We start from the raw sequence: 17,279 nt of genomic DNA on the forward strand, positions 1-17,279 counted from the left end.
CTCTCTCTCTGTCAGTCTCTCTGACATTCTGACACCATCAATCACTCTCTCTCTCAGCCAGTCTCTCTGACATTCTGACACCATCAATCACTCTCTCTCTGTCAGTCTCTCTGACATTCTGACAACATCAATCACTCTCTCTCTCTGTCAGTCTCTCTGACATTCTGACACCATCCATCACTCTCTCTCTGTCAGTCTCTCTGACATTCTGACACCATCAATCACTCTCTCTCTCAGCCAGTCTCTCTGACATTCTGACACCATCAATCACTCTCTCTCTGTCAGTCTCTCTGACATTCTGACACCATCCATCACTTTCTCTCTGTCAGTCTCTCTGACATTCTGACACCATCAATCACTCTCTCTCTGTCAGTCTCTGACATTCTGACACCATCAATCACTCTCTCTCTGTCTGTCTCTGACATTCTGACACCATCAATCACTCTCTGTCAGTCTCTGACATTCTGACACCATCAATCACTCTCTCTCTGTCAGTCTCTCTGGCATTCTGACACCATCAATCACTCTCTCTCTCTGTCAGTCTCTCTGACATTCTGACACCATCAGTCACTCTCTCTCTGTCAGTCTCTCTGACATTCTGACACCATCAATCACTCTCTCTCTGTCAGTCTCTCTGACATTCTGACACCATCAATCACTCTCTCTCTGTCAGTCTCTCTGACATTCTGACACCATCAATCACTCTCTCTCTGTCAGTCTCTGACATTCTGACACCATCAATCACTCTCTTTCTGTCAGTCTCTCTGACATTCTGATACCATCAATCACTCTCTCTCTGTCATTCTCTCTGACATTCTGACACCATCAGTCACTATCTCTCTGTCAGTCTCTCTGACATTCTGACACCATCAATCACTCTCTCTCTGTCAGTCTCTAACATTCTGACACCATCAATCACTCTCTCTCTCTGTCAGTCTCTCTGACATTCTGACACCATCTATCACTCTTTCTCTGTCAGTCTCTCTGACATTCTGACACCATCAATCACTCTCTCTCTATCAGTCTCTGACATTCTGACACCATCAATCACTCTCTCTCTGTCAGTCTCCCTGACATTCTGACACCATCAATCACTCTCTCTCTGTCAGTCTCTCTGACATTCTGACACCATCAATCACTCTCTCTCTGTCAGTCTCTGACATTCTGACACCATCAATTACTCTCTCTCTGTCAGTCTCTCTGACATTCTGACACCATCAATACTCTCTCTCTGTCAGTCTCTCTGACATTCCGACACCATCAATCACTCTCTCTCTCTGTCAGTCTCTCTGACATTCTGACACCATCAATCACTCTCTCTCTGTCAGTCTCTCTGACATTCTGACACCATCAATCACTCTCTCTCTCAGCCAGTCTCTCTGACATTCTGAAACCATCAATCACTCTCTCTCTGTCAGTCTCTGACATTCTGACACCATCAATCACTCTCTCTCTCAGCCAGTCTCTCTGACATTCTGACACCATCAATCACTCTCTCTCTGTCAGTCTCTGACATTCTGACACCATCAATCTCTCTCTCTCTGTCAGTCTCTGACATTCTGACACCATCAATCACTCTCTCTCTGTCAGTCTCTCTGACATTCTGACACCATCAATCACTCTCTCTCTGTCAGTCTCTGACATTCTGACACCATCAATCACTCTCTCTCTGTCAGTCTCTCTGACATTCTGACACCATCAATCACTCTCTCTCTGTCAGTCTCTCTGACATTCTGACACCATCAGTCACTCTCTCTCTGTCAGTCTCTCTGACATTCTGACACCATCAATCACTCTCTCTCTGTCAGTCTCTGACATTCTGACACCATCAATCACTCTCTCTCTGTCAGTCTCTGACATTCTGACACCATCCATCACTCTCTCTCAGCCAGTCTCTCTGTCATTCTGACACCATCAATCACTCTCTCTCTCTGTCAGTCTCTCTGTCATTCTGACACCATCAATCACTCTCTCTCTGTCAGTCTCTGACATTCTGACACCATCCATCACTCTCTCTCAGCCAGTCTCTCTGTCATTCTGACACCATCAATCACTCTCTCTCTGTCAGTCTCTCTGTCATTCTGACACCATCAATCACTCTCTCTCTCTGTCAGTCTCTCTGACATTCTGACACCATCAATCACTCTCTCTCTCTGTCAGTCTCTCTGACATTCTGACACCATCAATCACTCTCTCTCTCTGTCAGTCTCTCTGACATTCTGACACCATCAATCACTCTCTCTCTGTCAGTCTCTGACATTCTGACACCATCAATCACTCTCTCTCTGTCAGTCTCTGACATTCTGACACCATCAATCACTCTCTCTCTGTCAGTCTCTCTGACATTCTGACACCATCAATCACTCTCTCTCTGTCAGTCTCTCTGACATTCTGACACCATCAATCACTCTCTCTCTCTGTCAGTCTCTGACATTCTGACAGCATCAATCACTCTCTCTCTGTCAGTCTCTCTGACATTCTGACACCATCAGTCACTCTCTGTCAGTCTCTCTGGCATTCTGACACCATCAATCACTCTCTCTCTCTGTCAGTCTCTCTGACATTCTGACACCATCAATCCCTCTCTCTGTCAGTCTCTCTGACATTCTGACACCATCAATCACTCTCTCTCTCTGTCAGTCTCTCTGACATTCTGACACCATCAGTCACTCTCTCTCTGTCAGTCTCTCTGACATTCTGACACCATCAATCACTCTCTCTCTGTCAGTCTCTGACATTCTGACACCATCAATCACTCTCTCTCTGTCAGTCTCTCTGACATTCTGACACCATCAATCTCTCTCTCTCTGTCACTCTCTCTGACATTCTGACACCATCAATCACTCTCTCTCTGTCAGTCTCTGACATTCTGACACCATCAATCACTCTCTCTCAGCCAGTCTCTCTGACATTCTGACACCATCAATCACTCTCTCTCTGTCATTCTCTCTGACATTCTGACAACATCAATCACTCTCTCTCTGTCAGTCTCTCTGACATTCTGACACCATCAATCACTCTCTCTCAGCCAGTCTCTCTGACATTCTGACACCATCAATCACTCTCTCTCTCTGTCAGTCTCTCTGACATTCTGACACCATCAATCACTCTCTCTCTCAGCCAGTCTCTCTGACATTCTGACACCATCAATCACTCTCTCTCTCTGTCAATCTCTCTGACATTCTGACACCATCAATCACTCTCTCTCTGTCAGTCTCTCTGACATTCTGACACCATCAATCACTCTCTCTCAGCCAGTCTCTCTGACATTCTGACACCATCAATCACTCTCTCTCTGTCAATCTCTCTGACATTCTGACACCATCAATCACTCTCTCTCTGTCATTCTCTCTGACATTCTGACACCATCAATCACTCTCTCTCTGTCATTCTCTCTGACATTCTGACACCATCAATCACTCTCTCTCAGCCAGTCTCTCTGACATTCTGACACCATCAATCACTCTCTCTCTCTGTCAGTCTCTCTGACATTCTGACACCATCAATCACTCTCTCCCTGTCAGTCTCTCTGACATTCTGACACCATCAATCACTCTCTCTCTGTCAGTCTCTCTGACATTCTGACACCATCAATCACTCTCTCTCTGTCAGTCTCTCTGACATTCTGACACCATCAATCACTCTCTCTCTGTCAGTCTCTCTGACATTCTGACACCATCAATCACTCTCTCCCTGTCAGTCTCTCTGACATTCTGACACCATCAATCACTCTCTCTCTGTCAGTCTCTCTGACATTCTGACACCATCAATCACTCTCTCTCTCAGCCAGTCTCTCTGACATTCGGACACCATCAATCACTCTCTCTCTGTCAGTCTCTCTGACATCATCAATCACTCTCTCTCTCTGTCAGTCTCTCTGACATTCTGACACCATCCATCACTCTCTCTCTGTCAGTCTCTCTGACATTCTGACACCATCAATCACTCTCTCTCTCAGCCAGTCTCTCTGACATTCTGACACCATCAATCACTCTCTCTCTGTCAGTCTCTCTGACATTCTGACACCATCCATCACTCTCTCTCTCTGTCAGTCTCTCTGACATTCTGACACCATCCATCACTCTCTCTCTGTCAGTCTCTCTGACATTCTGACACCATCAATCACTCTCTCTCTGTCAGTCTCTGACATTCTGACACCATCAATCACTCTCTCTCTGTCTGTCTCTGACATTCTGACACCATCAATCACTCTCTGTCAGTCTCTGACATTCTGACACCATCAATCACTCTCTCTCTGTCAGTCTCTCTGGCATTCTGACACCATCAATCACTCTCTCTCTCTGTCAGTCTCTCTGACATTCTGACACCATCAGTCACTCTCTCTCTGTCAGTCTCTCTGACATTCTGACACCATCAATCACTCTCTCTCTGTCAGTCTCTCTGACATTCTGACACCATCAATCACTCTCTCTCTGTCAGTCTCTCTGACATTCTGACACCATCAATCACTCTCTCTCTGTCAGTCTCTGACATTCTGACACCATCAATCACTCTCTTTCTGTCAGTCTCTCTGACATTCTGATACCATCAATCACTCTCTCTCTGTCATTCTCTCTGACATTCTGACACCATCAGTCACTCTCTCTCTGTCAGTCTCTCTGACATTCTGACACCATCAATCACTCTCTCTCTGTCAGTCTCTAACATTCTGACACCATCAATCACTCTCTCTCTCTGTCAGTCTCTCTGACATTCTGACACCATCAATCACTCTTTCTCTGTCAGTCTCTCTGACATTCTGACACCATCAATCACTCTCTCTCTATCAGTCTCTGACATTCTGACACCATCAATCACTCTCTCTCTGTCAGTCTCCCTGACATTCTGACACCATCAATCACTCTCTCTCTGTCAGTCTCTCTGACATTCTGACACCATCAATCACTCTCTCTCTGTCAGTCTCTGACATTCTGACACCATCAATCACTCTCTCTCTGTCAGTCTCTCTGACATTCTGACACCATCAATACTCTCTCTCTGTCAGTCTCTCTGACATTCTGACACCATCAATCACTCTCTCTCTCTGTCAGTCTCTCTGACATTCTGACACCATCAATCACTCTCTCTCTGTCAGTCTCTCTGACATTCTGACACCATCAATCACTCTCTCTCTCAGCCAGTCTCTCTGACATTCTGACACCATCAATCACTCTCTCTCTGTCAGTCTCTGACATTCTGACACCATCAATCACTCTCTCTCTCAGCCAGTCTCTCTGACATTCTGACACCATCAATCACTCTCTCTCTGTCAGTCTCTGACATTCTGACACCATCAATCACTCTCTCTCTGTCAGTCTCTGACATTCTGACACCATCAATCACTCTCTCTCTGTCAGTCTCTCTGACATTCTGACACCATCAATCACTCTCTCTCTGTTGGTCTCTGACATTCTGACACCATCAATCACTCTCTCTCAGCCAGTCTCTCTGACATTCTGACACCATCAATCACCCTCTCTCTGTCAGTCTCTCTGACATTCTGACACCATCAGTCACTCTCTCTCTGTCAGTCTCTCTGACATTCTGACACCATCAATCACTCTCTCTCTGTCAGTCTCTGACATTCTGACACCATCAATCACTCTCTCTCTGTCAGTCTCTGACATTCTGACACCATCCATCACTCTCTCTCTCTGTCAGTCTCTCTGACATTCTGACACCATCAATCACTCTCTCTCTGTCAGTCTCTCTGACATTCTGACACCATCAATCACTCTCTCTCTCAGCCAGTCTCTCTGACATTCTGACACCATCAATCACTCTCTCTCTGTCAGTCTCTGACATTCTGACACCATCAATCACTCTCTCTCTCAGCCAGTCTCTCTGACATTCTGACACCATCAATCACTCTCTCTCTGTCAGTCTCTGACATTCTGACACCATCAATCACTCTCTCTCTGTCAGTCTCTGACATTCTGACACCATCAATCACTCTCTCTCTGTCAGTCTCTCTGACATTCTGACACCATCAATCACTCTCTCTCTGTTGGTCTCTGACATTCTGACACCATCAATCACTCTCTCTCAGCCAGTCTCTCTGACATTCTGACACCATCAATCACCCTCTCTCTGTCAGTCTCTCTGACATTCTGACACCATCAGTCACTCTCTCTCTGTCAGTCTCTCTGACATTCTGACACCATCAATCACTCTCTCTCTGTCAGTCTCTGACATTCTGACACCATCAATCACTCTCTCTCTGTCAGTCTCTGACATTCTGACACCATCCATCACTCTCTCTCAGCCAGTCTCTCTGTCATTCTGACACCATCATTCACTCTCTCTCTCTGTCAGTCTCTCTGTCATTCTGACACCATCAATCACTCTCTCTCTGTCAGTCTCTGACATTCTGACACCATCCATCACTCTCTCTCAGCCAGTCTCTCTGTCATTCTGACACCATCAATCACTCTCTCTCTGTCAGTCTCTCTGTCATTCTGACACCATCAATCACTCTCTCTCTCTGTCAGTCTCTCTGACATTCTGACACCATCAATCACTATCTCTCTCTGTCAGTCTCTCTGACATTCTGACACCATCAATCACTCACTCTCTCTGTCAGTCTCTCTGACATTCTGACACCATCAATCACTCTCTCTCTGTCAGTCTCTGACATTCTGACACCATCAATCACTCTCTCTCTGTCAGTCTCTGACATTCTGACACCATCAATCACTCTCTCTCTGTCAGTCTCTCTGACATTCTGACACCATCAATCACTCTCTCTCTGTCAGTCTCTCTGACATTCTGACACCATCAATCACTCTCTCTCTCTTTCAGTCTCTGACATTCTGACACCATCAATCACTCTCTCTCTGTCAGTCTCTCTGACATTCTGACACCATCAGTCACTCTCTGTCAGTCTCTCTGGCATTCTGACACCATCAATCACTCTCTCTCTCTGTCAGTCTCTCTGACATTCTGACACCATCAATCCCTCTCTCTGTCAGTCTCTCTGACATTCTGACACCATCAATCACTCTCGCTCTCTGTCAGTCTCTCTGACATTCTGACACCATCAGTCACTCTCTCTCTGTCAGTCTCTCTGACATTCTGACACCATCAATCACTCTCTCTCTGTCAGTCTCTCTGACATTCTGACACCATCAATCACTCTCTCTCTGTCAGTCTCTCTGACATTCTGCCACCATCAATCACTCTCTCTCTGTCAGTCTCTCTGACATTCTGACACCATCAATCACTCTCTCTCTCTGTCAATTTCTCTGACATTCTGACACCATCAATCACTCTCTCTCTGTCAGTCTCTCTGACATTCTGACACCATCAGTCACTCTCTCTCAGCCAGTCTCTCTGACATTCTGACACCATCAATCACTCTCTCTCTGTCATTCTCTCTGACATTCTGACACCATCAATCACTCTCTCTCTGTCAGTCTCTCTGACATTCTGACACCATCAATCACTCTCTCTCAGCCAGTCTCTCTGACATTCTGACACCATGAATCACTCTCTCTCTCTGTCAGTCTCTCTGACATTCTGACACCATCAATCACTCTCTCTCTCAGCCAGTCTCTCTGACATTCTGACACCATCAATCACTCTCTCTCTCTGTCAATCTCTCTGACATTCTGACACCATCAATCACTCTCTCTCTGTCAGTCTCTCTGACATTCTGACACCATCAATCACTCTCTCTCAGCCAGTCTCTCTGACATTCTGACACCATCAATCACTCTCTCTCTGTCAATCTCTCTGACATTCTGACACCATCAATCACTCTCTCTCTGTCATTCTCTCTGACATTCTGACACCATCAATCACTCTCTCTCTGTCATTCTCTCTGACATTCTGACACCATCAATCACTCTCTCTCAGCCAGTCTCTCTGACATTCTGACACGATCAATCACTCTCTCTCTCTGTCAGTCTCTCTGACATTCTGACACCATCAATCACTCTCTCCCTGTCAGTCTCTCTGACATTCTGACACCATCAATCACTCTCTCTCTGTCAGTCTCTCTGACATTCTGACACCATCAATCACTCTCTCTCTGTCAGTCTCTCTGACATTCTGACACCATCAATCACTCTCTCTCTGTCAGTCTCTCTGACATTCTGACACCATCAATCACTCTCTCCCTGTCAGTCTCTCTGACATTCTGCCACCATCAATCACTCTCTCTCTGTCAGTCTCTCTGACATTCTGACACCATCAATCACTCTCTCTCTCAGCCAGTCTCTCTGACATTCTGACACCATCAATCACTCTCTCTCTGTCAGTCTCTCTGACATTCTGACACCATCAATCACTCTCTCTCTCTGTCAGTCTCTCTGACATTCTGACACCATCCATCACTCTCTCTCTGTCAGTCTCTCTGACATTCTGACACCATCAATCACTCTCTCTCTCAGCCAGTCTCTCTGACATTCTGACACCATCAATCACTCTCTCTCTGTCAGTCTCTCTGACATTCTGACACCATCCATCACTCTCTCTCTCTGTCAGTCTCTCTGACATTCTGACACCATCCATCACTCTCTCTCTGTCAGTCTCTCTGACATTCTGACACCATCAATCACTCTCTCTCTGTCAGTCTCTGACATTCTGACACCATCAATCACTCTCTCTCTGTCAGTCTCTGACATTCTGACACCATCAATCACTCTCTGTAAGTCTCTGACATTCTGACACCATCAATCACTCTCTCTCTGTCAGTCTCTCTGGCATTCTGACACCATCAATCACTCTCTCTCTCTGTCAGTCTCTCTGACATTCTGACACCATCAATCACTCTCTCTCTGTCAGTCTCTCTGACATTCTGACACCATCAATCACTCTCTCTCTGTCAGTCTCTGACATTCTGACACCATCAATCACTCTCTCTCTCTGTCAGTCTCTCTGACATTCTGACACCATCAATCACTCTCTCTCTGTCAGTCTCTCTGACATTCTGACACCATCAATCACTCTCTCTCTGTCAGTCTCTGACATTCTGACACCATCAATCACTCTCTTTCTGTCAGTCTCTCTGACATTCTGACACCATCAATCACTCTCTCTCTGTCATTCTCTCTGACATTCTGACACCATCAGTCACTCTCTCTCTGTCAGTCTCTCTGACATTCTGACACCATCAATCACTCTCTCTCTGTCGGTCTCTAACATTCTGACACCATCAATCACTCTCTCTCTCTGTCAGTCTCTCTGACATTCTGACACCATCAATCACTCTCTCTCTGTCAGTCTCTCTGACATTCTGACACCATCAATCACTCTCTCTCTATCAGTCTCTGACATTCTGACACCATCAATCACTCTCTCTCTGTCAGTCTCCCTGACATTCTGACACCATCAATCACTCTCTCTCTGTCAGTCTCTCTGATATTCTGACACCATCAATCACTCTCTCTCTGTCAGTCTCTGACATTCTGACACCATCAATCACTCTCTCTCTGTCAGTCTCTCTGACACCATCAATACTCTCTCTCTGTCAGTCTCTCTGACATTCTGACACCATCAATCACTCTCTCTCTCTGTCAGTCTCTCTGACATTCTGACACCATCAATCACTCTCTCTCTGTCAGTCTCTCTGACATTCTGACACCATCAATCACTCTCTCTCTCAGCCAGTCTCTCTGACATTCTGATACCATCAATCACTCTCTCTCTGTCAGTCTCTCTGACATACTGACACCATCAATCACTCTCTCTCTGTCAGTCTCTGACATTCTGACACCATCAATCACTCTCTCTCTCAGCCAGTCTCTCTGACATTCTGACACCATCAATCACTCTCTCTCTGTCAGTCTCTGACATTCTGACACCATCAATCACTCTCTCTCTCAGCCAGTCTCTCTGACATTCTGACACCATCAATCACTCTCTCTCTGTCAGTCTCTGACATTCTGACACCATCAATCACTCTCTCTCTCAGACAGTCTCTCTGACATTCTGACACCATCAATCACTCTCTCTCTGTCAGTCTCTGACATTCTGACACCATCAATCACTCTCTCTCTGTCAGTCTCTCTGACATTCTGACACCATCAATCACTCTCTCTCTGTCAGTCTCTGACATTCTGACACCATCAATCACTCTCTCTCTGTCAGTCTCTCTGACATTCTGACACCATCACTCACTCTCTCTCTGTCAGTCTCTCTGACATTCTGACACCATCAATCACTCTCTCCCTGTCAGTCTCTCTGACATTCTGCCACCATCAATCACTCTCTCTCTGTCAGTCTCTCTGACATTCTGACACCATCAATCACTCTCTCTCTCAGCCAGTCTCTCTGACATTCTGACACCATCAATCATTCTCTCTCTGTCAGTCTCTCTGACATTCTGACACCATCAATCACTCTCTCTCTCTGTCAGTCTCTCTGACATTCTGACACCATCCATCACTCTCTCTCTGTCAGTCTCTCTGACATTCTGACACCATCAATCACTCTCTCTCTCAGCCAGTCTCTCTGACATTCTGACACCATCAATCACTCTCTCTCTGTCAGTCTCTCTGACATTCTGACACCATCCATCACTCTCTCTCTCTGTCAGTCTCTCTGACATTCTGACACCATCCATCACTCTCTCTCTGTCAGTCTCTCTGACATTCTGACACCATCAATCACTCTCTCTCTGTCAGTCTCTGACATTCTGACACCATCAATCACTCTCTCTCTGTCAGTCTCTGACATTCTGACACCATCAATCACTCTCTGTAAGTCTCTGACATTCTGACACCATCAATCACTCTCTCTCTGTCAGTCTCTCTGGCATTCTGACACCATCAATCACTCTCTCTCTCTGTCAGTCTCTCTGACATTCTGACACCATCAATCACTCTCTCTCTGTCAGTCTCTCTGACATTCTGACACCATCAATCACTCTCTCTCTGTCAGTCTCTGACATTCTGACACCATCAATCACTCTCTCTCTCTGTCAGTCTCTCTGACATTCTGACACCATCAATCACTCTCTCTCTGTCAGTCTCTCTGACATTCTGACACCATCAATCACTCTCTCTCTGTCAGTCTCTGACATTCTGACACCATCAATCACTCTCTCTCTCTGTCAGTCTCTGACATTCTGACACCATCAATCACTCTCTCTCTGTCAGTCTCTCTGACATTCTGACACCATCAGTCACTCTCTGTCAGTCTCTCTGGCATTCTGACACCATCAATCACTCTCTCTCTCTGTCAGTCTCTCTGACATTCTGACACCATCAATCCCTCTCTCTGTCAGTCTCTCTGACATTCTGACACCATCAATCACTCTCTCTGTCAGTCTCTGACATTCTGACACCATCAATCACTCTCTCTCTGTCAGTCTCTCTGACATTCTGACACCATCAATCACTCTATCTCTGTCAGTCTCTCTGACATTCTGACACCATCAGTCACTCTCTCTCTGTCAGTCTCTCTGACATTCTGACACCATCAATCACTCTCTCTGTCAGTCTCTGACATTCTGACACCATCAATCACTCTCTCTCTGTCAGTCTCTCTGACATTCTGACACCATCAATCACTCTATCTCTGTCAGTCTCTCTGTCATTCTGACACCATCAATCACTCTCTCTCTGTCAGTCTCTCTGTCATTCTGACACCATCAATCACTCTCTCTCTGTCAGTCTCTCTGACATTCTGACACCATCAATCACTCTCTCTCTGTCAGTCTCTGACATTCTGACACCATCAATCACTCTCTCTCTGTCAGTCTCTCTGACATTCTGACTCTATCAATCACTCTCTCTCTGTCAGTCTCTGACATTCTGACACCATCAATCACTCTCTCTCTGTCAGTCTCTCTGACATTCTAACACCATCAATCACTCTCTCTCTGTCAGTCTCTCTGACATTCTGACACCATCAAACACTCTCTCTCTGTCAGTCTCTCTGACATTCTGACACCATCAATCACTCTCTCTCTGTCAGTCTCTCTGACATTCTGACACCATCAATCACTCTCTCTCTGTCAGTCTCTCTGACATTCTGGCACCATCAATCACTCTCTCTCAGCCAGTCTCTCTGACATTCTGACACCATCAATCCCTTTCTCTCTCAGTTTTTCTGATAGTTGTTGGCTCTCTTCGACTTTTGATTCCTGTCACGCCAATCAGTAGGTGGAAGGATTTTGAGTAAAATATGGATAGATTAATTCAATTAAATGGCTCATGACTGAGGCCCCAACTTAGAACGTGCTGTTTAAAATTTTCAAACTGGAAGGGTGGTTCCAATGGTTTGTAATCTGCTCTTTGGTTTTTCTCGGTCTAACTGTCTTGTGTTCTCTTCTCCCTATAGGACTGGCCAGGTCAAGGTATGGGAGACCAGAAATGTGAGACAGGACGGAGTCACGGTTAGTAATTCTAGCATCAATTTATGGAAGGAATTCTTTTTTAAATGATCCTTTCATGGTATGTGTGCTTCGCTGGCTAGGCTAGCATGTATTGTCCATCTCTAATTGCCCCTGCGAAGGTGGTGGTGGGTTGCCTTCCACGATTTTGTCCCAGCGACAGCAAAGGAATGGTTGATATATTTCCAAGTCGGGGTGGTGAGTGACTCGGAGGAGAACTTCCAGATGGTGGTGTTCCCAGGTGTCTGCTACCCTTGTCCTTCTAGATGGTGGTTGTCATAGGTTCAGAAAGTGCTGTCAAAGGTGCAAAATGTTGGACCAAAAATATGCAAGACCTCACTCGGTACATCAAAACCATTGCTGCAGACGGAACGTTTTCAATTTCAGGCATCCAGTTGCAGAATCAAAGGCCAGAATTTTCACTGTAGCCGGGGCCGTGCCCCCGGCTGAGCGGCGCCTGTCTCCAGAGGACCAGGAAGCCACAACCAGCTCAACTGTTCGACACGTTGTCATGATGTCCATCACCATTTGGGAGAATGCCCTGCTTCTCAGAGCTGTCAGACACTCAGAAAGCCCCTGGGATTAGTTTGGGGTGGCAGTGGTGTAGTGCTATTGTCACTGGACTAATAAACCAGTGACCCAGAGTCGAATCCTGCCATGGCAGATGGGGAAATTTGAATTCAATAAAATAATCTGGAATTAAAAATCTAAAGATGACCCTGAAATCATTGTAGATTGTAAAACCCATCTGGTTTATTAATGCCCTTGCGGGAAGGAAATCTGTTGTTCATACCTGGTCTGACTTACATGTGACTCCAGACCCACAGCAATGCGGTTGACTCTTAAATGTCCTCAGGGGTGGGCCTATATATAAATACTGGTCCAGCCAGCGATGCCCATCCTATGAACAAATGTTTTAAAAAGGCCACTGTTGGAATTGCAGCCATCCGCCACCCCCCATGAGGAGCCGTGCAGGAGGCCAGACTGCAACAAAAGTGGGGTTGTTTCACTGGGCCAGCCAGGAAGGCCTCAGTAAGAGAAATGCACAGGGAGGGGGATGGCACCTGGTCAAGAGGCTGGGGATGGTGAACAAGCCAAGGCAGCACTTGGCATTGGGTGGGTCTCTGTTGATCACAAGGCAACCAATTGGTGGGAACTCTGTGCCCTCCCCCACCACCCTTAACCCCCGAGCCAGGCCACAAGGATTCATCTGGCAGCCTTGCCATATTGTGTGGATACCCTCACAGCTGGTGAAATGGTGTCAGTAGCAAGCTCTTAAGTGGCCATTAATGGGCACATGGCATCAACCCTGTCACTGATAAAAATACCAGCAAGAGTGGGAAGACAATGGGTGTGGGGTGGGGTGGGGGATGTACTGGGGTGGGCTGGGGGAGGGAACAGAGTGGGGCAGTAGTGAATGATAGATCACATCTTCAGCGGTCTCTATGTTAATCCTCACTTGCATAAATCCTGATTTTAGTCAGGATCAGATGAGTATTGGTGCCAAATGCTGACACTTTGACACTAAATAAATCACAAATGATGATCATCAAGTTTTACATTATTGATTCTAGTTCCCTTCATTTCACAGCATTGGCTCCAACAAAGAACAGTGGAGATCAATGAGAGACTCAAAAATGGAATGTAACTGTGAGTACTTTGGGATTCATGTTGACCCAAAGCCTATCAGAGCCCTTCATCAAATACCCTCAACACGTTGGCTAATGATATTTTTCTCTGATTTTCAGACCGATAAGATGGGAAACAATAAATCAAGTGTCTCTAATGTACTGCACAAAGCCTCCCAGAGTGTGATCGTCATTCAGTCACCCTTAGTAAGTGGCACATTTCATCCAGTATATTCCACCCATTCCCCTCCCTCCTGATACATTGGAGTTACACCATGCAATCAGGCCCTTCAGCCCATCTAGCCGAAATCAGTGTTTATCCTCCACATTCTCTGTAATTACCTTTGATTTATTTTTGTTTGGGCTTTCACCTAATCTTTATTGTTGACATAGCTCCTGTCTCCGTCACCAACCCTGGAACTGTGCACAGCCTCACAGATCTGTGTATGAATTGTCCACCCTAAACCTCTTAATACTCTATCTAACCTGTCCCGCCCCTTCATACTCACCTCAGGAAAGATCTTGGCCTCAAGTGTGCAGTATAGATTCACTGGAATGTTACCAAGGCTAAAATGGTTAAATTGTCAAGAGGTTGCATCTATTTGCTTTGCATTCCCCTGATTAAAGAAAGTAACCATAAGACCACAAGACATAGGAGCAGAATTAGGCCACTCGGCCCATCGAGTCTGCTCCGCCATTCAATCATGGCTGATATTATCTCATCCCCATTCTCCTGCCTTCTACCCATAACCCCTGATCCCTTTATTAATCAAGAACCTATCTATCTCTGTCTTAAAGACATTCAATGATTTGGCCTCCACAGCCTTCTGCGACAAAGAGTTCCACAGATTCACCACCCTCTGGCTGAAGAAATTCCTCCTCATCTCAGTTTTAAAGGATCACCCCTTTAATCTGAGATGGAGTCCTCTGGTTCTAGTTTTTCCGACAAGTGGAAACAACCTCTCCACATCCACTCTATCCAGGCCACGCAGTATCCTGTAGGTTTCAATAAGATCCCCCCTCATCCTTTTAAACTCCAACAAGTACAGACCCAGAGTCCTCAACCGTTCCTCATACGACAAGTTCTTCATTCCAAGTCTCATTCTTGTGAACCTCCTCTGGACCCTTTCCAAGGCCAGCACATCCTTCCTTAGATTCGGGCCCACAACTGCTCACATTACTCCAAATGGGGCCTATCCAGAGCCTTATACAGCCTCAGAAGTACATCCCTGGTCTTGTATTCTAGCCCTCTTGACATGAATGCTAACATTGTATTTGCCTTCTTAACTGCCGACTGAACCTGCACATTAACCTTAAGAGAATTGTGAACAAGGACTCCCAAGTCCCTTTGTGTTTCTGATTTCCTGAGCATTTCCCCATTTAGAAAATAGTCTATGCCTAAATTCTTCCTTCCAAAGTGCATAACCTCACACTTTTCCACGTTGTATTTCATTTGCCACTTCTTTGCCCACTCTCCTAGCTTGTCCAAATCCTTCTGTAGCCCCCTTGCTTCCTCAATACTACTTGTCCCTCTACAGATCTTTGTATCATCTGCAAACTTAGCAACAGTGCCTTCTGTTCCTCTTCCAGATCACTTATGTATATTGTGAAAAGTTGTGGTCCCAGCACAGACCCCTGAGGCACACCACCAGCCACCAGCTGCCATCCTGAAAAAGACCCCTTTATCCTCACTCTCTGCCTTCTGCCAGTCAGCCAATCCTCTATCCATGCCAGGATCTTACCCTTAACACCTTAATGGGATGATCTAATCGAGGTACTTATGATGAGGGTTTGATAGGTTAGCTCGACAGAAACAGCTTCCTCTGGCTGTGGTGATATAGCATCACTGTAAAGACACAAGGGGTTAATGTAAATACATGTAGACTAGTTAGAACTAGAGGGAGCACAAGAGACATGACACACATACACTCAACCAATAGAACAGTTAGATAGGACACGACCAATGGGCATTCACGATACACACAGAGGTGACACGACCACAGGAGGGCATTACACCAACCCATACATAAAGGACACAACACACATGATCTGCCTCTTTCCAGTGGAGACAGTCAGTGAGTAGAAACACAAGGCTGATTCAATATTACACCCACCACGTGGATTGTAGCAGACTGGTTAGTCAGTCTGAGTAGCTATAGAAGGATTAACAGTAGTGGCGAACCCAAGTAGGAGATGTGTAAATAGTTTAATAAACGTGTTGAAGTTATCTCCACGTCTGAACCTTCCTTTGTCAAGTGCACCACAAGGAACCCGCTACGCCTAGAGCATAACAAGACACTGGCGAGAGAGTTAAGGGAGCGCAATCTTAAAAATGACAGCCAGGCTGTTCAGGAAGAAAATCAGGAAGCTGTTTTTCCCAATTTAATGGTCACAGAGGAGTCCGGCAAGAGAGTTTGACAAAAAGGTTTACTGACAAAATAAACCATGTCCAAGCGCAATTCAAGTCCCAGACGGGACAGCACACAACAGCACAGTTCCTACCTGGGCCAGCTTTAATGTCCCAAGGCCAATGTCCTGCTGATGGGTCTCCACCCCTCAGCAGGGAAGCTCGGACTTCACCAGGCTCACAGTCCCCGTGGCTCTCGTGGGGGTTATAACACCCACACAAAGTGTCGTGGAAATCTGGTACTCTCTCCCCAAAAGACTGTGACTTTCTAACTGCAGGGGAACAATTGGAGCATTGAAGACTGAGACTGGTAACGTTTTGGTGGGAAGGGTATGGAGGGATTATGGGACTCACAGAGTTAATGAGCTGTGAGCTAATTGCATGGTGGGATAGGTTCAAGGGGCAGAATGGTATCCTCCAGCTCCCATGATTCTCAATTCCCAAGCGATGTCTTGCAAATGATGGAAAGGGTCTTTAGGGAGGACACAGAGAGACTATTTCCTCTGGTAGGAGAATTCAGGCCAAAGGGATATAACCTTAAAATTAGGAGTAAAATCAGGAAACACTTTTTTCACATAAAATGCAGTAGAAATCTCAAATTCTCTCCCTTAATATTTTGGGGGAATGATTAGAGCTTTTTAGGATTGATATTTGGAAGGTGAGGGTATTGAGGGAAATGGAGAAAATGGGCGGGATTCTCTGTTGCCCTCCCGACTCCGAAATCGCAGCAGGCGCCGGTTTGACGCCCCTTCCAAATCAGCATCATCGGGACGTGCGCTGCACGTAGTCGCAACCCCGTTGATATATCATTAGCGGGCCCACCCGCAATACTCTGCCAAGTTCCCGATGGTGAGAATGTGCAGACTCCACACAGACAGTGACCCAAGCCGGGAATAGAACCTGG

At 46.0% G+C, this 17,279-nt stretch overlaps 1 protein-coding gene across 1 annotated transcript in view; it reads left to right on the forward strand.

The window, feature by feature from the left end:
- The window catches only part of LOC140393547 (uncharacterized), a 229,516-nt gene that overhangs the window by 172,673 nt on the left and 39,564 nt on the right, over nt 1-17,279 (forward strand). The window contains exons 2-4 of the mRNA XM_072479842.1: nt 12,289-12,343; nt 13,932-13,990; nt 14,089-14,175. Coding sequence (XP_072335943.1) covers nt 14,098-14,175 — 78 coding nt within the window. The 5' untranslated portion in view covers nt 12,289-12,343; nt 13,932-13,990; nt 14,089-14,097. The remainder of the gene's footprint in view (nt 1-12,288; nt 12,344-13,931; nt 13,991-14,088; nt 14,176-17,279) is intronic.

The sequence above is a fragment of the Scyliorhinus torazame genome, chromosome 17 (assembly GCF_047496885.1).
Source record: "Scyliorhinus torazame isolate Kashiwa2021f chromosome 17, sScyTor2.1, whole genome shotgun sequence".
NCBI classification, from domain to species: domain Eukaryota; kingdom Metazoa; phylum Chordata; class Chondrichthyes; order Carcharhiniformes; family Scyliorhinidae; genus Scyliorhinus; species Scyliorhinus torazame.